The sequence below is a fragment of the Panthera uncia genome, chromosome F1 (genome assembly GCF_023721935.1).
Source record: "Panthera uncia isolate 11264 chromosome F1, Puncia_PCG_1.0, whole genome shotgun sequence".
NCBI lineage: Eukaryota > Metazoa > Chordata > Mammalia > Carnivora > Felidae > Panthera > Panthera uncia.
The window spans coordinates 18,530,082-18,550,968 of record NC_064813.1 but is presented as its reverse complement, the minus strand read 5'-3'; the positions used below and the strand labels follow the sequence as shown (position 1 = coordinate 18,550,968).

Below are 20,887 nucleotides of genomic sequence, written 5' to 3'. Positions count from 1 at the left end.
AGAGCTATGGTGATATTCATGGAACTTGGTATTTCCAGAGGCATGTTAGATGAGCAAAGGGGATATTTCTTAATTTACACAGGCAAAGGATATCAAGAATGGATGATAAGAAGGCTGAGGGAAATCTCTCAAATTAAAATCCATGGTACTTTGTCAAGTTTCCAAACTTCAGTCAGTTCTCAGACCCAGAACACCAGGGGCAGAAAGAGATGCTGGATTTCTATGAAAAGGAATCCTGCAACTCCATAGCAATTGTATTCAGTTGGAAATGTTCTAGTCCTTTTGCCAATGGACTATAGCCATTTACTCAAGCAACAGCCCATTTGGGAAAAAGCAATACCCAAACTCTTCAAGGACTGTGGGACATGGAGTCAGAATTAGCATTGATATCCAATATGGGACTCAATATGCCATAATAACCCTCCTGTTACAGTCGAATCTTAAAGATCAATGTGGGGGGAGTATTGCCATACAGAAGGGCTGTATGGGGCCAGGGAAGTAATTGAATCCTGGAATCCTTAGGTCTGGCTTCACAGATTCCTGGAATCACAGGCCCACCTGATGATCATTTGCTGGTATAATTGGAATAGACATACTTTTTGGAGTTTGGCATAAACCCTTGGAGTCGGTATTGATTCCTTAACCTGTACAGTAGGAAATTTAGTAGAGAAAGCCAAATGAAAACCGGTGCAACTGTGCCTTCACCCCAAGTCAACATAGTAAATAAAAAGATAATATTGCAACCTGGTGAGAATGGTAGACATTAGTGCTACCTTCAGAGAATACAAGGGTGATGATCTATGATAAATCCTTATTTAATTCACCAGAATAGCCCCTATAAAAATGGAATGAATCATGACTGAGTGAATAACTACTGTAAATTTAATCAAGTACTGTCCCCAGTTGTAGCTGCAGAGCCAGATGTGATTTTACTAAAGCAGATGAATATAGCCTCCAATGCATATTAAATGACCGTGATCTGGTGAATGCATTCTTTTCCATCCCTACAAGAAAAGAGGACCCAAAGCAGTTCATATTCATGTGAGATGGACAAGAGTATATAATTATGGTCTTGTCTTAGGTTTTGTTAATGATTTGGCCCTCTGTTGTAATAAGACTATCAAGGAGATGAAATGTCTGATAGTCCACAGAACATCACACTGGCCCATTATATTGACAATGCCATGATAATAAGACCAGATGAAAAAGAAGTGGCTACTATGTGGAAGCCTTGGCAAAATACATGTGCTTCAGAAAGTGGAGATTAAAGCTTCAGGACCCCAGCATATTAGTGAACTTCTTAGGGATCTACAGGTTCTGGAGAATGCCAGAACATCCCTTCCAAATGAAACAACAAAGAATTGTATTTTACGCCTCCAACTACTGAGAAAGTAGCATAAGTCTTAATGGCCTCTTCAGGTTCTGGAGGCAGCATATTCTATGCCTGGAAATACCACCTTCACCCATTTGCTGTATAACATTAAAAGGCTGTGAACTTTGAGTAGTATCCAGAGCAAGAAAGAGCTCAGCAGAAGGACCAGGTTTGAGAAAATGGTCTGACACATGAGCCATATAACCTAGGAGACCCTATGGTACCAGAGCCATCTATGGTGGGAGAAAATAGTGTTCAGAGTTGATGGGAAGCTCCAGTCAATAAATCACAATGTAGACTTCTGGGGTTCTGGAGAAAGTCCCTGCCACCTAAAACAGAGGATGATCACCATCAATAAGCATTTACTGATGTGCTACTTGCCCTTGGGAAATACAGAGCTTCTGACCCTGAGATACAAGGGATCCTATGACCAGAGCCATCCATCATGAACTGGGTTCATGCAAAGCCCACAAGTCGCAAGGTGGGGCCAGTTCTGTGGCAGTGCATTCTAAGATGGATATGGTACATCCAAGATTGGAAACAAGCAGAGCTGGAGAGCACACTATAAGCTAATCAAGCAGGTAGCCCAGAGCCCCATGCCATCAATCAGTTTGCACTCGTGTATCTCCTATAGTTCACATCTGTGGCTTAACAGACGGCCTTTATGATGAGATAACAGATAAGTAGAAAGGTCCAGCTTCATTCATAGGTGAGCTGTGATGGACAGTGATGAGGGGGAAATCCTCCCCATGGGCAGAGCTTTGATGTTAAGTGCAATTAGTCATCAACTTTGTGTAGAGGAAGAACTGACTTAAGGTAAAAATATAGATGAACTCGTGGGCAATGTGGAATGACATGGTTGGTTAGTTGGTTAAGGGCCTGGAAGGAGAAAGATTAGACTATCAGAGACAAGGAATGTCTGTGAAAAAGGCAGGTGGGTGGATCTCTGGAAGTGGACAGGAAGCCTAAAGGTTTTCGAACTACATGTGAACAACCAGCAGAGAACATCTACTATGGGTGAGGGACTAAACAACCAGACAGAATGACTTGGTCAACTGCTAAAAGCTAATCTCTTTCATTGGCAGTCCTAGTCCTGGCACTATGGAAGCGTGAACTGAATAGCTATGGGGGCGAGTATGGAGGCTATGCATGAGTTCTCATTCATTAATGCCGATCCAATTACTGTTACCATTGAATGGAGACAGCCGAGAACTTGGGAGATAGGCTAAGAACTTTGAACAAACACCACAGATTATTGATTATTCTCACCTTCTTACCATGTTACTTTTTGAATGCCTTTGTTTGCCCACAGACAGTGCTAAGGGTGATCCATATTTCCGAAGGCCAATCTGTCTCTGCAATAAATTTCTCAGATACTTCCAGTAAGAGCATAAAGAAGTTCTCCTCCTCCCACAGGAGGCAGCAGGAACAAGAATGCATTGGTTGAAGAAGAGTCACTAAGAATAAAGAATATAAGAAAACTACATTTGAAGATGATATGCTCTAGTATATAGAAAATTCTAAGGAAGCCACACACAGAAAAAAAAGCACTAGAACTAATAACAAGTTCAGCAAGGTGGCAGGATGCAAGATCAATATAGGAAAATCGATTGTATTTCTATACACAAATAATGAACAATGCAAAAATGAAATTAAGAAAACAATTCCATTTATAATAGCATCAAAAAAGAATAAGATACTTAGGAATAAACTTACCAAAATAAATGTGAGACTTTTAAGACCAAAACCCACAAAACATCATCGAAAGAAATGAAAGATTTAAATAGACATTCCCTATTTATGGATCAGAATAACTAATACTGTTAAGATGATGATACTCCCCAAACTTATCCATATAGTTAACATAATTCCTATCAAATCCCAGCTCTCTTTTTTTTTGTGCTTTCACAGAAAATGACAAGCTGAACCTCAAAAATCATATGGAAAATAAAGAGACTAAGAATAGCCATAACATCTTGGCAAAGAAAAAGAACTTAGAGGACTCACATTTCTTAATTTCAAAATTTACTACAAATCTACAATAATAAATACACTGTGGTATTCACATAGGGTTAGACATACAGATCAATTGAATAGAGTTAAGAGTCCAGATCAAGTCATATTTTTATGGTCAATCAATTTTTGACACCTGTGCCAATACAACTTCTTAGAGGAAGAAAGGTCTTTGAATAAGTGGTCCTAAGACAACTGGACACTCATATGTGAAAGAATGAAGTTGGACCCCTGTGTCATACCATGTCCAAAAATTAACTCAAAATGGATCAGAAACCTAAAGGTAAGAGCTAAAACTGCTAAGATTATTACAAGAAAACTTAGGTATAAGTGTATGGCTTTTTAAATACGGCATCCAAGACATAAGCGGCAAAAGAAAAAGTAGATCAATTGAACTTCATCAAAATTCTAAACTTTTGTACTTCGAGGACACTATCAAGAAAGTGAAAAGAAAATCCACATAATGGTAGAAAATATTGTATTTTTAAATCATATGATGTTTGTATGTCATACATATTATATGATTTCATTTGTACAAAAATCGGGGGAATAGGTAAATACACAGAGATAGGAAATAGATGAGTGTTTGCCAAGGGTGGAGGCTTGGAGAAGAATGGAAAGGGACTGCCAATAGGTACAGGATTCTTTCTTGGGTGATGTAAATATTCTGCAATTAGGTAGTGGTGATCGATGCAGAGCTTTTTGAATAAAAACTACTGAATTGTGCACTTTAGAGGGGGTGAATCTTATGACCTTACAATATCTGAATCGTATCTCAATAGAGCTGTTGTTTTTAAAAGAAGAAACAAACAAAGGGCATTGGACCAGGAGACTGGATGTGGAACATGCACATCAGGCTGGCTCATCATTGTGTCTATGAGTATGTGCCTAGACACGTGTTGCTCCCACTTCTTAGAACATTCTCTCTACCTTTCTTTCTGCCCATCCACATCTTATACTTTGGATATAACTGGAATATAAACTCTGCCTTCCTCATATCTGTCTCTAAAAACCTTATGGCAGTCCTACACCCTGGTTCCCCATCAAAGAATTCAACTAGGAATTGACTGCAAACCATACTTGCTAAAAGTGCACTTAAGATGTGCTATTTGAAAAAGACAGTCTAATGGGCACGTTAACCAGCTATTCTCTTAGGTACCTCTAAGCTCTATCACTGTAATGAGTTACATCATTAGAAACAAGGTACCTGGGCCACGTGATCCAGCCAGGCACAGGCATTCTGGCAATGAGTGATGTTATTATATTCTCTGCTTTTATACAGGGTCTGTATAAGAAATACCCACTTGAATGGCTTATCTACGTCTGCCGTAAAACTGTAATTGAAGACTTTTCCACTGTATTACCCAATGACCCTTATGCAAGGGCCCGGATGATAAGTTTCTCCTTGTTTCCAGGAAAGAGTGTGCTTCTGCAGGTGAGTCACGTGGGTATTTCCTTTTCCTTTGCTTTGCTTTTCTTCCCTTTCCTTAAACATAGGAACCATCTAATGCCATAAAAACAACCCACACTTGAGCATTATGTACTGCGAGCCTGCGTCCTTTCCCATCTTTGACCATCAGAGCAGCCTGATAATTGCCCCTCTTTCACAGATGTGCACACTGATGCTAAAAGAGAGTAAATGGCATTCCCGACCCCTCACAGCTGGGAAGTGGCAGAGATGGGATTTGAACCAAGGCAGCCAGACTCCAGAAAGCACGCCAAATCCAGCTTCTGCTGTCACCTTGCTGTATAGCCTCCCCACAAGGTATATTTTCTAAGCCATCCCAAAAGTTTTTGAATTAAGAGAGTGTACATACTAAATACATGTTTGCTTTATTCCCCACATCTCCTAGCTGAATATGCTCAATAAATAACATTGATTGATTTATTTCTCCAAGTGCTGAGATCCTTGGAAGAATGACCCCCTATAAATTCTGGTGGCTGTTTTTATTAATGATGCAAGGGTAGTAATCGCACAGGCTGGAGGAGAGGAGGACAGAACTGAAAACAGAAATAATTCATTTTATTTCTTAGATGAAGTGCCTAGAAATTGCATGGCACCTTGGCAGTCTAAAGTCTGGGCCTCTGGGTGCTTGCACATTGCTGGTGGGGATTTAATCATCTTATCTGATGTGTGTTTTCACAGAGTGACAGGCACTCCCTGTCCCACTTCTGAACAGATTTACTCTGTCTGATAGGCTTGGGGGAAAGACCTTTACTCAGCCAGCATGATTCAGCTGGTCTGTGGGGCTGCTTATCTGTAAACACATTCATAAGCAAGCGAGCTCTCAGCGTGCAGAATTTTGATTTACTTAAGTTTCCCTTCTTTCCTCTCTCCTCTCTTTTCTTACCTCACTAGTATATACAGGTCAGATACCTGGCTCCTGTGTGGTTGAGAAATTGGATGCCAGTAGAGCACCAAGATTCTTATAAGTGAGGACCTCACCTCCTCGCCAGACATTATTGACCTTTTGGCTTCTTAGCCCCTACGGTTTCTGGTAGACCCCCATTTTAGAATCCCGAGGGCTGAGGAAGACGACAGGCATGCTCTCTAGGAACTGTCTCCTCTAAGTGTGGTCTTTGGACCAGCTGCATTAGCATCACCTGGGAGCTGTTAGATGTGCAGAATCTGGGGCCTTACTCAGGCCCGCTGAATCAGAATCTGCAAGTGAATCATATGCACGTTCAAGTTGCAGAAGCAGTGGTTTCAGAACACTGCACCCTCAAGGCGTGGAGGCAGCTGCTCTACCAAACAGACCTGGCTGTCTTTTGAGTGTGCCTTGGACGGAATAATAAGGTGCTGATGTGGTGCTCGGGAGTCCCAAATAACGGCACCGACCAGATGTAGTGTGTACCTTCGGGGGCGGGGGGAGGGGCTCTGCTGCTGCCATTGCTCCTTTCTGCTCTCTGAGAGGGGGCACACACATTGCACGTTAGGTCTTTCCCTCCACTGACATGTAAAACATATGGAGACCTGGGGTATTGCTTCCATAGTGATTAGAGGGTTCGCAACAAATGTCATTAGTGACTCCCAGGGAGTAATTTTCTCCCTCTCTGTATATCATCAATACTTTGTACATCTCTACTAGAGAATGCGCCACTCTGGATTGTGTCTGCATCTCCATCCCCTACATTATATTTTACAATTCTCCGTGGCCCAGAAACACATAGAGGTATTGACTATTCTGCACCTATCCTAGAGCCTAGCACTTACCATAGGGAGGGAGGAAGGAAGGGAGGGAAAGAAAGAGGGAAGGATGAAGGGAAAGAGGAAGGAAATGGGATTTAGTTTTAGGGAATTGAAGGTATATATGTATTCTGCAAGCTGGAGAGGACTCGGCAAAAGTATGCAGAGAGGTGAGCATCCAGAAAGAGAACGGAAAGAAAAGCCTTAGGGAAATCTTAGGGGGTGAAGTGTTTGGGTTACACATAAGGGGATAAGTCAAGAATTAAGATCACTTAAATATAAGTGCAGAGCCAACATGTCAATTCAGGTCTGACTTAATGGCCTGCACTGTCTCCTGGGCCATACTGCCTTCAACGGCATGAAAGGATAGCACCAGAAGGACCCCTAGTATCTGTGTAAGAAAGTCAAGTGACCTGCTGACAGTTATAGAGCTGGCTGGTGGCAGAAGCCGAACAAGAATCTAAAAAGGGAATGTGTCTATAGCCAGTCACAGAACCTGAATTTCTCAACTTATCCTGCCAGGCCAGGAGCATAGGCCTGTTGTGTCTCAGTGGCTCCTTTGGTCTGTATTCTTGCTCTACTGCTAGACAGAACAAGCACTCTTAGTGCACAGCAGAGTGTATTGCCTCATTACTGTTCTCTGCCGTGGCCCTAGACCTAGGTCATATGTTTACCACAGTGACTGCACAGCCTAGAGCCTTTGCATGTTGTTGTTACCCAGACATCTCTACCCTTCACAATAAAGATGCTTTGCAGAAGTTATCAGATTTGTAATGGTATTCAAACTCAAACTGATGGTAGAGAAAACAGCAAGAAATTGGAGGCAGGATGCTGTAATTAAAAATCACTGAGCTGATAGAGTTATCAGGAAACCAGCAAATTGATCCCTGCATCTCCAGCCTTGGATGGAAATATGTCTACCCCATGCTTAAATCTTCTCAGGGGAGAGACTTAAGTCTTTTCCTTTCAATTGCTACAGCAGCTGATTACTTTTGTTAGAATCACTCCCAGGAAAAGATGTGAGGATTCTCCCACCTCTCGGAAGTTCTCCTCTCCTTCCCAGAAATGTGTCTTCCTTTCCCCACCCTCATACTCCCAAGCCCTGAAACTGGGTCTCTGTCACCCCCTAGGACCCAAATGTCATTTACTGGAAGAGAGAGGTAGAGATGAAAGACTGAACTTCTCCCCTTCTGATAGATACAACCTCAGGCAAGTGCTGTAACCTCTTCCCCCTCATGTCAGAAATGGGTAGGACTGGATGACCTCAAAAAATCTTCTAGCTCCAAAAATCTAATCCTCTATTTTGCCAGTGGGTTAGCTTCTAAGACTTATTTCTTCCTAAGGGCATTTTAATTTTCATACAAAATACAATGGCAAAGAAATCTCTCTCTTATATACAAGAGAGCAGACTTGCATGATGAAATTACAGGCTTTGAAGGTGATATTTGGGGGCAGGACATTCTGTAGGCAATATATTCCATCTACTCATAAGGCAGCTCTCCCCATCATGACCACTATTTTCATATTTGTGAAAAGAAGCCAAGAATGGAATCTGAACTATTTGTGATGCCCTGTATTTGAAGAGATCTTCATTTATGTTTGGCTGTCAATGCATGAATATGCTTACAGAGCTTAGCATTATTATTATTAGCACGGGGGATTAAATATGTTATTTAGTATTAGAGGTATTAGTCTCGAGCATTAGGGCAGATTAGCTTTTGATGTATTCATTCTTTGGGGTTACAATTAAGGCCTGGATTCCTGATTGTTATATCCATTTGTCTCTTACTTCCCCATTCAGTTCACCAACATTGACAGACAGCCCAGGACTAATTAATTAATGACAATTCTTTATTTTCAACTGTGTATAAGAATAGGTTGTTCACATCTTCTGATTATTGTAGACTTTCAAGGTGACAATTTTGACTGGGACAGCCTTTTTGTATTATGGCATTCTTAGCCTAGCTTTCTGAGAACCTCTGTGCTGAATGTGTGGTCTCAAGCCTTTAAAAATCTCTTAAGGAATCTTGTCCATACTTTACCACCCCCGCCACCCCCACTGTCTTCCACCTGCTTTCTAGAAGCAAAATCTTTGGTCTGTTGCTTTGATCCAAGCTCTGGTACACCAGACACCCATCACTGTCTCACAAGAGTCAGGCATCCATCACAGAGAACAGATGAGTAGGTCAAATATAAACATTCCTTCTACTGTGATTAATTAATAATGTATTTTAGGCCTTCTATCAATATGGTACTTACATCTGGGTTTAGAAGGGCACTCCTAAATATTTACCAATGTGTAATAGTACTTTTAAGTGGAGTTGATAAACTCAGCTTCATGGTTTAAGCCTTCTAGCAGGCAAGAAGTGGAAATCTTTGTGATTGGGTGCATCTGTTTCTAAAACCTGAGTATGTCACACCATCATCTTTCCAGAGCCTTCCTAAAATAAGGAGACACAACATCCTTCTAATAACTCTATAGGTATGCTTTTCCCCCAGTCTGGTCTGATTCAGAGACTGATAGCTAAGGTTTCCTACCCCTCAACTGTGGGACCGGCCCAGGTAAGACGTGAGCCCCCACGTACTGACTCTCTTCTCACCGGAGCAATTACCTTCATGCTACTGAAGGTGCTCACTGCTAACTTTGTGCACGGCACATTCTCAACTGCTTTCCTCCTCACTCTGAATATTGCTGTACATGGTTTGCCATTAATTCATGGGTGAAAGCATGTGCCCACCCAGTCCTGCAGCGTGGAGACATGCACAGTCAGTGCTAAAATCAGACTCTGGGATCTCTCTTGCACCTCTCAAACCCTGTCAGTGGAAAGTATCAATGCCTTCCTACCGCTTGCAACCCCCTTCCCAACCAAAGCATACTCCTCTGGCACATCAGTACCCCATTGATGAAGAGGACATCTGCTGGTTCCATCTTCCACAGATGAGTTGCTTGGTACAAATTCGTGAAAGCAAGCAGTGGCCCAGTAGAAATAGCCAATATGTGCGTTACCCCCTAGGTTATCCCATCACTCTGGATTTCTGCCCTAGAAGCCTCCAGGGGAACTTTGAAGAAAGAAATGCTGGAGGCTGCTTGTCTACCAAGGATTTCAGGTCGTTGTGGATTGAGATAGGGTACAATGATTAAATATGATGCTGAATTCTTCTCTATGCAGCAATAAACGTCGAAGACTCTTGGGTGCATAGACACAACCATCCTTTCTGTCTCCCAGTTCGTTTTGTACCAACTGAGATATAGCCCACGTAGGGAATGGAGTACTTAGTATTTATGTGGTGACTTTCGCCTGAAGAAATTGGAACCTGTGGAGAGTAGAGAGGAAGTGGTTCTCCAAGAGATCTGCTGTGAAATGCTTCTCGGACCACCTGGGGGAGGCACTCTGGGGAGAATGATGCCTCATTCTGTGTGGCATACATCCAGCCTGCTTTTTAGGCTGGGAAAGTGGTAACCAGAATAGAGAAAACCAATGCGTCTGCGTCCTTCCCAGTTTCTTCAAAAGGCGATCACAGACTAGAAGATGCTGAGTATGGGAAACTCTCCTGATGCCTGCAGCAGTGTTGGCAAAGAGGAGCCCTCCCCCCTACCCCCAGCCCGCCTCAGTACACATTTGCCCAACGCAGAGGCTGCAGCTCCCCTGTGAGCAGGGACCTTCACATCACTCCTCTGATAGCGAGGAGTCCTGGCTGTAGGACTTGTGTTAGTTCTCCTGTCTAGGAAGAGGGGGCAGGGTAGCCAGATAACTCCGGGACCCGGAGTTCTGCCTCACTCCATTCTTCATGTAACAACCCCCGCCACACACACCCCAGTCAAGCCAGACATGCATTCTCTTTTGAAAACACACTAATCAACCAGCCTCCCCCACGGCCTATCCACCATCCATGGATGTCCATGTATCACACACAGAGCAATTAAAAAAAAAAAAATCCAGGCAGCCCAGGGAACCATAATCTTCTTTTGTTTTCTCTTTTCTGTTTTCCCTTAAAAAAGGCCTTTTAAGAAAATATATTAAACCAGGTAAACTTTTACTCATACGTTCATGTGGCTGGAGCAGATTGACAAAGAAAACAATCACAAAATAAATATTTTTGTTTTGTTTTTAAAAAAGAACATTTCCCTATACATTGTCTCTTTCTAACTTGACAGAGCTGCTTTCTTGGACAGGACAGGTGCCATTGGAAGAGGAGTTCTGGCTGGACCACGAGGGGAATGTGGAACAAAGTAGGGGGGCTGAGGAAGCAAGGGGGCTGGAGGGAGGGAGGAGTGGAGAGCAGAGCAAGCCTGCCTGTCTGCCCTTACGGTCCTCTGTTGGTGTCACCTTGAGTGTCTCAGGGGAGCCGGCTTGAGAAGCAGTCAGTGTCTGGGAGGGCACAGAGGAGGCAGCATACAAAAAGTAAGAACCAACGCTGGGGGGATCACGAAACAACGCCATTTTAAGAAACCTGGTTAAAAAGAATACAAAAGTGACTCGGTGGGGGAGGGGGAACTGCTCCTGTTCCTACCCCCATGCCCCCTCTTGCTTTCTTGAATGATAAGAATCACTTTTTAAGGATTTTGTTTTCATGGTTTGGCTGGTTCTTTTTCTTAATCTCTCCCTTGGCTCCTCTCCTTCAACTGCATGCATTTGAAAGCACCGACTTCACAGATTCGAGGCTGCTGAGTCGTAGCCTCCCTGTGTGAGAGAGTGTATGTGTATGCGCGCGCGTGTGTGCACGCAAATGGTGAGCGTGTACACATGTGTGGTGATGGTCTCTTTCTCTCCTGCCTGCTTTAGTCCAAGCCCTGAGGTCCCATCGGCTGGGTGCGGAAAGTCTCAAGGGAGAACCCTGTTGGCACTAAGGTGAGGGCTTGGATGATCTTTGCACCCTGGATTCATGGATCACCTCCCTGCCCAGCACTGGAGTGGGGCCCCCATTAGCTACACAGTTTGCCTGTCTCATACTCCACAGGGTTTGGCAGCTTGGAATTGAAAGCCCTCAGGGAGGACTGGATCCTGCCCACCTCGTTGTTGGCCAGCTTGAGCCGATGCCGGAGCAAGCAGGAGAAAAGGTCAAGCCGGACTTTGCCAGGGGGAGAGAGCTGGTTTACCCGGTCCCTAAGCTCTATAAGCTGCAAGAGGGCAGAGTCCTGGGAACCTTGAGTGTACGGGTAGTCTAACTGGAGAATTAAGTCCCGGATAGCATCCGGGTCAAAGGGGAGGCTGTAGCCAAAGACCTGCAAGGTGTTGATTTTCATGTAGCCCAAGTTCTTGGAGGGATCGGTCATCTCCAGGGGCTCGTAGTAGATTGTCTCATTGGAGCTGTCATCCAGGGACTTGATTCGGCTCCGTAGGTAAACATGGACTGTCTCAAAGAAGGTCTTCCACCTGTTCCCCAAGGTGATAGTCCAGTTTTGGCACTGGGCAGCTGCGTCCACGTTAGTCCTTTCCCAGTCGGGGAAGCTGCCCTCATTCACGGGCATGAACCAGCTCTCAGAGTGGCTGCCCCCAAACGGGTTGACGTAGATGGCCATGACAGGCTCCAGGGTGCTGTTCTTGGTGAGGCAGATCTGCAGGGACAAGGCCAGCATCACGTGCACCAGCCCCGGCTTGTACTTGTTACTCTTCAGCGTGAGCAGCATGCGCTTCCTCCAGGAAGGGTCAAACCAGCTGCCCAGACGCATGTCGTTGCTGATGAAGATGGAGTGCACCTCGATGCGGCTGTCCCGCTTCTGCAACAGGTACTTCAGCTCCAGGTCCTGCAGGTCTGTCTCCAGCCCCAGAAAGTTCTCCAGGGACTCAGCTACCTCTGGCCGGCACAACCCCTGGGCCAGCACGTAGCCTGGGTTACAGCCCCCACAGCGCGTGCTGTTGTCCGGAGCACAGTGGGCACATGCGGGCCCTTCGCCCAAGGCACAGGGGATGGGGCCCTGGCAGGAAGACTGGTCATAGGGGCAGGTGCAGCTGTGGCTCTGTTCCAGGAAGGTGCCGGGGAAGGTGCTTTCTCCACAGTAGAGGAGGGACTGGATGCGATTCCACCAATAGGGCAAGGACCTTTGGGAAGGGAGGTAAGAATGAATAAAGAATCACACAGAGACACACTTTGGCGTCTCTCCTGAGGGTAGGAGGAGACTGACTAATAGGCAGGGAAGGTAATGAGAAAGATAAAAGCCCCGAGTTCTCTGAATGATGGAAACCCTACTGCACCACTCTGGAATGATCGAGTAAGGCCTAGAGCTCAGCGTCTGTCTGATGGATCAGCACCAGAAATACTTGACATCAGACTTGTACTGGCAGCAGCCGGGCTCATCCCTCCCAAGTACCACTTCCTTCGCTTATTCAAAAGCCTATAGAAGATCTCCCACACCCTCTGTACCAAAACATCTAACGTAGTTTTCAGCTTTTTAAATAAGACCGTCCGATCCCTAGTTCTCCAAACTTCCCAACTCCCATCCATTGCTTTCCCACTTACCATCCCTGTCCTTCCTGTTCCCACTGCTTCTGTCACTCTTTCACCACGAAGAGGAATTTTCTATGGCTGGCTCCCTCTTTAGACTTAGATTTCCGCTCCTGTGATACCTCCTCAAAGAGGTCTTCTGTGACACCCTTTTTGAAAGAACCACCCAGTCGCTCGCTCTCTATCACATCAGCCTGTTTTTATATAATCCACAGCAAGGATCAGGATTGGAAATTATTGTTTATTGTTTCCCTGTTCACAGATGGCTTCTCTGAAAATGCCACGAGAGCAGGAACACTGCATTATTCTTCACCAACATGTTCTCAGAAACCAGGATTGTTCCTGGCGCTTGGTAAGCATTTAATAGTGATTTCTTGAAAAAAAAAAAAAAAAAAAGTGAACCGCTCTCAAAAGCCTCTGCTAGTCTAGGCTCTCCACTGACGCTTCCCTTCTTACAGGTGCCTCTGTCAGAGCCGCATCTCCGGGTTGCGAGGCAGCCTCCACGCCCTGCAAGGCCCCGTCTCCGTGTACCATTTCTATCTTCTCCCACACAAGCTGGCCGAGACTTCCTTCTCGAAGGTAGCTCTTCTCTCGGGCTTTTGCTTTTACTAGACCGTGCCTCTGATTTATGTTCCACGAATGTGGATTTAACTGGCTGCCACATAGGTATCATTTTATAGTTTTTGTGTTTCTATATATTTATTATGTCTTCCCGAGGACCCCCCCACACACACACACTGCCTAATATTAGGATACGCAGTGTGCACTTGTTGAGTAAACGAGCGTGTGAGTGGATGTGCAGTGAGTGCCTATGATGATACAGCCTGCCTCTGCTCCTGAGGGCGGGGTTGGGGTGGGGCTCAGCTTTCTTTCCTTTTGTGACTCAGAACTAATCCCTTGTTTGAAGCAACCCAATGTGTGTATATTCTCACTGTATGTAATTGGTGTGTGAGCTTCAACTCCACCCCTCTGTTTCCTGAAAAAACTTCTTAAAATAGAAATGAGTGAGAATTAGAGCATGACTAGAATAACATTTGAATATACTATAATTTATAAAAAGTAAAATCAGCCTCTGTTTGCTCTCTCTGATGTCAGACACAAGTCACAAGTAGGTGAAGAGAGCAGAGGATCTAAAAGGCCTCATATGGGTCACTGCCGCCAGATCTGCCATGCTGGACAGAGGGCCCCCCGGCCTCAGCAGCCTCAGGGGAAGGTGCCAGGCTTGGGCCCGGGTAGCTGGGGTGCTCACCTCTCCTTGGGCAGGCGGAAGCGAGGCTGCCGGTGGCAGCGCTTGCAGAGGTTGAAGAGCCTGCGGACAATCCGGTGGGTCTTCTTGAACAGCAATTTCAAGCTGGCTCCCAGCTGCTGGTAGCGGTGCTGAAGGCTGCTGTCCATGGCCCAGAACTGGGAGATGGCTGTGGAGTTCAGGAACCTGTCTCCGGGCAGCCTTTTCAGCAGGGCCTGGAATTCCTCTGTGGGCAAGGACGCAGAGCTGAGCTGAGGGGGGAGTCACGCAGACTCTGGGACGGCAGGGCGCTCCCCAGACCCCGCCGGCCCTCCGGACTCATTGCCTGAGGAAAGAGGCTCCATAGCCATTCTCCCAGGCCCTTGTATAGATTTCTTTTTAAACTGCTTTATTTGGAAAATAAATAACATGCCATAAAACAGAGCTTCAGGATTCTTTTCCATCTTTCCTGTCCCTTATATGCTTCTGAATTTCAAAACAGATTTCCATCACAACCCAAGCAGGCCAGAGGTCACGCTTTTGCCAATGACCTTGGGATGTACCACTTTCTCCCTTTATAACTTCCTGTAAGTCATTCACAACACTGTCACAGGCTGGTATTCTTCAGTGACACCACAACATCCTGTGGAAGGTGGAAGGCAGGCACAGCCGGCAAATGTGGACCCAGGGAGACTGAGCACCCAGCTCAGAAAGCTTCTTAGAAAATTTCCAGTCCCTGAGACCAGCTGCTCCTGTCCACATCCTTCTCTCTGACTCTGGAATACCCTTTGTCTCTTTCAAGCTTCACCTCTGGGCCAGACACCCATTCTTTCCTGTAGCTAATCCAGAAGCAAGATGCTTTCTGGTCCTTGCTGCCTACTCCCAAGTCTGTGCTCTTCCCAGAGCTTCCTGGGCACAACACATTGGCTGAATTTATGCCCAGATCTGCTTTTACTTGGGACCTGCAGCCACTGTCTCCTGATGGGGGCCCAGATAGCCCTCATTTACTCAGCAGTAAGTGACTCACAGTGGTGAGCACCCGAAGTCATGCCCCACATTAAGCATCATTGAACACATCCCACCATCACAACTCCTGTGCAGCTGGTGTTGGGGGGACTGGAATGTTCTCCTTAGCAACTAACTACCTGTCTAGGACTTGAAATGTCAATGCCTGGGGCCTCAGCTCATTCTGGTTTCTCAAGCACCTGGTTCTTCATACCCCTCTTCCCCTTCCCAGTGGTTGGAGAATCATACCTAGTGATGGCATTAACAACTAGCATGTACGTAGGTTTTTTTATAAAACACGTAAGCTTACAAAAGAGCACAGGGAGTAACAGAATAAACTCCCATGTGCCCACCAACTAGATTTAGCCACTTTGCCACATTGACTTCAGTCTTTTGTTTTGTTTTAGAGAAATTCTGCAAAGAAAATATACAGTCAAAGGCCCTAAACTTCCCTTCTATCTCCCATCTTGATGTAACCACTCTCTTGGGTGTTTTCTTTATCATTATATTTCTTAATGTTTTCTGCATATGTTTATCTGTAAAAACATTAAGTATTGGCCAGTATGTTTTTAAGCATCATATAAATAGTATTAAATATGTGTTATATTTAATAATATTGTATCATAGTATTATTCACATAATATGTATATAAAACATTTTTCATTTTCACTTTGTTTAACCCAACATATTTCTGAGATATATCTATCCACATAACTATCACTCATTTAGTGTTGAAATGTATGAGTGTATCAGGTAGAGACAGTTATACATTAATTTTATCTACATTATCCCATATGAGCCTTCCATCCACCTATTATTATCACTTTCCCTCTCTTACAGATGAGGAATGGCGGTATTCTGAAGCTGCATGGCTCACATAAGGTCACAAAGCTGGTCAGTAACAGAGTGTCTCAGTCTTTGGGGGCTGCTCTCAGAAAATACCACAGACCGAGTGGCTTATAAACAACAGAAGTTTATTGCTCACGGTTCAAGAAGCTGGAAGTCCAAGATCAGAATGCCACCACGGTCAGGTTCTGGGGAAGGCCCTCTCTGGGTCATGTGTGGCTCACTTCTCACTGTGTCTTCACATGGCCGAAGGTGAGAAGGATCTCTCTGGGGCCTCTGTTATAAGAGCACTAATCCCTAATCACCTCCCAAAGGCCCCCATCTCCCTGGGCATTATATTTTCAACGTATGAATTTGGGGGGGGGAGGGGCGGGACGCAAACATTCAAACCAGAACCCAGAACAAGGATTCAAAACCAAGCCCTAAATCTGCATCTCAAGGTAACCTTGCTATTAGCTATACGTGTAACAAGCAAGGACTAGTATGTGCTGGGTGCCTCCTAGAACTATTCTACGTACTTCATTCATCCAGCAAACATTCCTTGTGCACCTGTGCACAGGCAATCTGTAGCAAACGTGTATCAAACAAACCAGGCAAGTCCTAATGCCCTCAGATATATCCACATTAGCTCATTAAGTCCTCGTGACGCATGTCTTTGGTGGGGATCACGTCCGTTTGCACAGATAACAAGAAGACAACCACCTGAGACTTGAGGTTGTGAGATAACCTGGTAGGGGCCAAGGACACAGGTAAGCGGATGAGGCGGGATCCAAGGTGAGTTCCCCACCTTCTAGTCCCGCACCTCAGAGCATGTCCCATTGACAGGGAAGTGTGGGCCCGCCAACTGCTCACCTGACTCCTCAAACTGCCGGTTGTGAGTCACCCAAGAGTCCTGGATCTGCAGCAGGCTGTCCTCCATGGCCTGGATGTCAGCATCCGGACAGTTGCATTCTGGGAAGGTGGGGCTGCACTTGCACCAACAGTCATTCTCCTTGCAGACGAGCTCCCCCTCAGAGCTGCATGTGATATAGCTGAGTGCCGCCACCACAAAGCGCTCACGCAGGTACTCGGGCAGCAGCACCTGTAGGCCTAGGGAAAGGACGCATCAGGGAATTGTGGGGCAAGGACCAGTGGGGACCTGGTTTCCCACACTTAAGGCTGCAGGATCGCCAGCTGGGGTTCTGCTGACTTGGGCATTCTGGGCCCAAGAACGGTCACCCCAGGGCCTAACTCTATGGAGCTGATGGGGTGAGGGGCTTACCGCTGCCCCAGTGACGGGTGGGAGAGGGTCAGAAAATGCAGATGAGGAGCATCGAAGCCCAAGGGTTCGGAGAACCCCTCACATCAGCCAAATTGAGAGCGTGCATATCATTTGAATGGCCTTATTGGCTGCACATCAGCATCTCTAAGATGGAAATGGGAAGGTATTTCAGATAAAAGAAGACCTTACAATCTCATGAAGGAGGAATCAAGGCTTGATGGGCTTTTTGCTCTGCTTCAGCTAGCCATCCTGTTTCTGGCTTTGCTAAGTCACAGACGTTCTGGGATGTCCCACCCCACCCTTGACGACCAAGGAGACTGCTCTGGTCAGGAGGCAGGGACAGGCGTTGTTGGTACGCAGTGGCCAGGCACCACACCAGGTGCTTCCCAGATAACGATCGCAAGTGACTCCCTGGGCACCCTGAGAATCCAGGGCCGATGGCCACGGTGACCTGCCCACGTTGCAGGACTAGTAAAGTTGGCTTGGTGTCGCACTCTGCCGTCGTACCATCAGCTTGTACTGCACGTCTGGGACTGGCTGCCCTGCCTCAGTGTGCTTAACTCGCACCGAGATTTGGAAGTTCAGTCAAGCCTGGGTAGGTAGGAATGGCTCTCCGCTCTCTCTGCTAATTAGCTCCTCTGATCTTGGGATATAATCCACTAAATTTCTCTAGGTTTCAGTCTTCCTATCCATCCGTGGTGGTGGGTTTTAGTTTACCAGGAGCAGAATACACCCCTCTTTGGCTTCAAGCCACACACAGTGGCTGTCGGAAGCACATCAAGGGATGAGTGAAGGACACGCGTGCCTTTGGATGCCGCCTGGGCCAGGTTCGAGGGCAGACCTGCAAGAGGCTGCCCCAGTAGGGACATCGCGAGAGACGGTGCCAGGAGAGTGGGGGACGTGAGAACTTCGGATACGCTGAGCTCCCCTTTCCTCAAATATCTGCCAGCTCTTTATCGTCACACCCTTGACCGTGTCCTTGGCAGGAAATCAGAGAGCCCAGAGTATGCATCCTAGTCTCCGTGGACCTGAAAACGTAACTTAGCACGGCAGCACCAGCAGAAGTCCTGTTTTGAGATCCACCTCCTATCTGAACTGCTCCTCAAGTTTCCTCTCTCGATGCTGTGCCTGCAGTGGCACTGGAGCGGCCCTCCCCACATATCCCGTCCACATGCTGCCTTTCCACACACACCCATCCAAGTCCTTTCTCTTCACCTCCCCCACTACCTCCCTCCTCCTCACTATAACACTTCCCATTGCTATAAAATAAGTGCCCCGAGCAGTGTCTGCATGAGTGATGGGCTATAAAATTAAATGGCATAAACTATTCCAAATGAACCACCAGACATTCCGAACTTCACTCATCGCTAATTTCCAGACACAAACCCAGCCCATCTAAGGACAGAGGAGAAGAGGGATGCTAATTGCATTAGGTGGCTCTAAATAAAGCAGTCTTTTACTCCTTTTTATTATATATTCCTTGATTCCAAAAGAACTGATGGGTTGCATCTGGCTCAGGTTGCCTGGAATTTGTAATCGTAGATCCTGGGTGAGGGCTATTGATTTTATAATACCAAGACAATAATATCTTAAACAGAGTCCAATTCAGTTAGGCCTCAAGAAAAAGGAACTTTTCCGACTGCCAAACAGCCCTGTCTGAATCCGTTTGCATCGCCCTGCCCCCAGGATGCCTGCCGGGCAGACAGCAGGAACTAAGCACCTCCCCTACCTCCCCTTACCTGTCCCATCGCCTTCCTGTTGGCAAGTGTGTTTTAGCTAGTTCTGTCTCCAGCGGAGGCTCCCATTCGTCTCAGACTGTTCTCCTGGCCTTGATCCCCCGTGGAGGATTACAGACCAATCACAGAAAGTAGGGACCACTCTCAGGGTAGCCAATAGTCCCACGGTTTGTAAAGCTCTACGGTGGCCCCATAACCATCTGCAAAGACTAACCGTACCCCAATATGTCCTTAGGACAAAGCCGAGGGTTCTTTGGGCAACAAAGGAGATCATCAAACTAGACCAAAGCGTATAAGGGTGAATGTGATACTCCTGCAGGATAGTGACTGGGGGTTGGGGAGGACTATGAATTCCGAGGGTTTGGGTGTTGAGTGGTGCTAACAATGGTCTTGGATGCAGGGTAAACCATTTCAGAAGTTTTCTCAAAAGAATGAGGGAAAGTTGTTAAATACACATCCCAGAAGTCCTGGTAGCTCTTGTCTTAAATAGGGTTTAGCCAGGGGTGCCTGGGTGGCTCAGGTGATTAAGCGTCCGACTTCAGCTCAGGTCATGATCTCGTGGTTCATGAGTTTGAGCCCCGTGCCAGGCTCTGTGCTGACAGCTCGGAGCCTGGAGCCTGCTTCAGATTCTGTGTCTCCCTCTCTCTCTCTGCCCCTCCCCTGCTTGCTCACACTGCACCTCTCTCTCTCTGTCTCTCTCAAATAAACACTAAAAAAAAGAGAGTGAGAGAAGGGTTTAGCCAAATGAGGCACAGAGGGCTTTTTCCTGCTCCTTGGTGGTCTGAGTTTTTCACCCAGTGTGACACCCATCACGGTACAGCTTACCCAGTAACTGCACTTTGTTCTCCGGACTCTGTACCAGGACAGAGCTGACTGAGTCCAGATTGTCGTAGTTGCTGCAGCCCAGAGGGCCCGTCCTGGTCTCCGTGACCTAGAGAAGGAGGGCACAGTGTGGATTTAGAGACCATCCCTACGGGGAGACCATCCCTATGCGCAGACCATCCCTATGCGCTTCCCTCTCCGGCCATCCGATCTCAGGCTCTGTGTCCTGTCCTTGACCAGCCGGAGGACAGCATGTGTTTCCCTACCCCGGGAGCAGAAAGCCACTTTTCTTCCCTGTTCTAACACACTCTCAGCGGCAGAGGGCTGGCAGCGGCAGGTGCACACAGTGGGAGGCTTTCAGAGGGGGCCGAAGGGAATTTGCGTCCGGGAAGAGAAGATTCAACGTAGGCTGAGGAAGCTGGACCTCTGAGCTGGAGTCCCCCCCTCTCCCTCCCCCAGAGGGAGACAGGAGGCCAGATGTGGAGGCTGTCAGCCGGCTGGCGAGCCCAGCTGCATCCACTCGGCGTGGTGCTCACAGGCTTTAGGGATCCCGAAGATGAAAAGCACTAGAGAAATATGAGTTATGAGTATTATTATTAGTATTAAACATTTAAGTCCCACCTCGGCGCTGAGACGTCCTTAGAGAAAATCAGCCATGGGCTTACTGCATATTTTAATAAGTATATTAAATATACATAAACTCTTATAGCCATGTAATATTCCAAAACACCACAGAATCATTTTAAAATATTATAAAGTTGGCCTATCAGTTTTTCCCTGATGTTTTTAAAGTATAAGATGAAAAATGGGGAGCTTTAAATGCACTGAAATAATTCCATAATAAGAATGATGGGGACCTGCGGCCCTTTCTTCTCAGGATCTGCGAAAGCTCTGCCAACAATCAATCAACCAATCAACGAGTATTTATTGAGTAGCCACTGTTGAATTCTATACAATTCATCAAACATTCACAGAA

General features: G+C 46.1%; 1 protein-coding gene across 1 annotated transcript in view; it reads right to left on the bottom strand.

The window, feature by feature from the left end:
- Positions 1-10,632: 10,632 nt before the first annotated feature.
- Positions 10,633-20,887, bottom strand: part of BRINP2 (BMP/retinoic acid inducible neural specific 2) — a 64,170-nt gene continuing 53,915 nt past the window's right edge. The window contains exons 4-7 of the mRNA XM_049634012.1: positions 19,915-20,020; positions 16,945-17,181; positions 14,266-14,488; positions 10,633-12,613 (exon numbers count right to left, since the gene is read on the bottom strand). Coding sequence (XP_049489969.1) covers positions 11,497-12,613; positions 14,266-14,488; positions 16,945-17,181; positions 19,915-20,020 — 1,683 coding nt within the window. The 3' untranslated portion in view covers positions 10,633-11,496. The remainder of the gene's footprint in view (positions 12,614-14,265; positions 14,489-16,944; positions 17,182-19,914; positions 20,021-20,887) is intronic.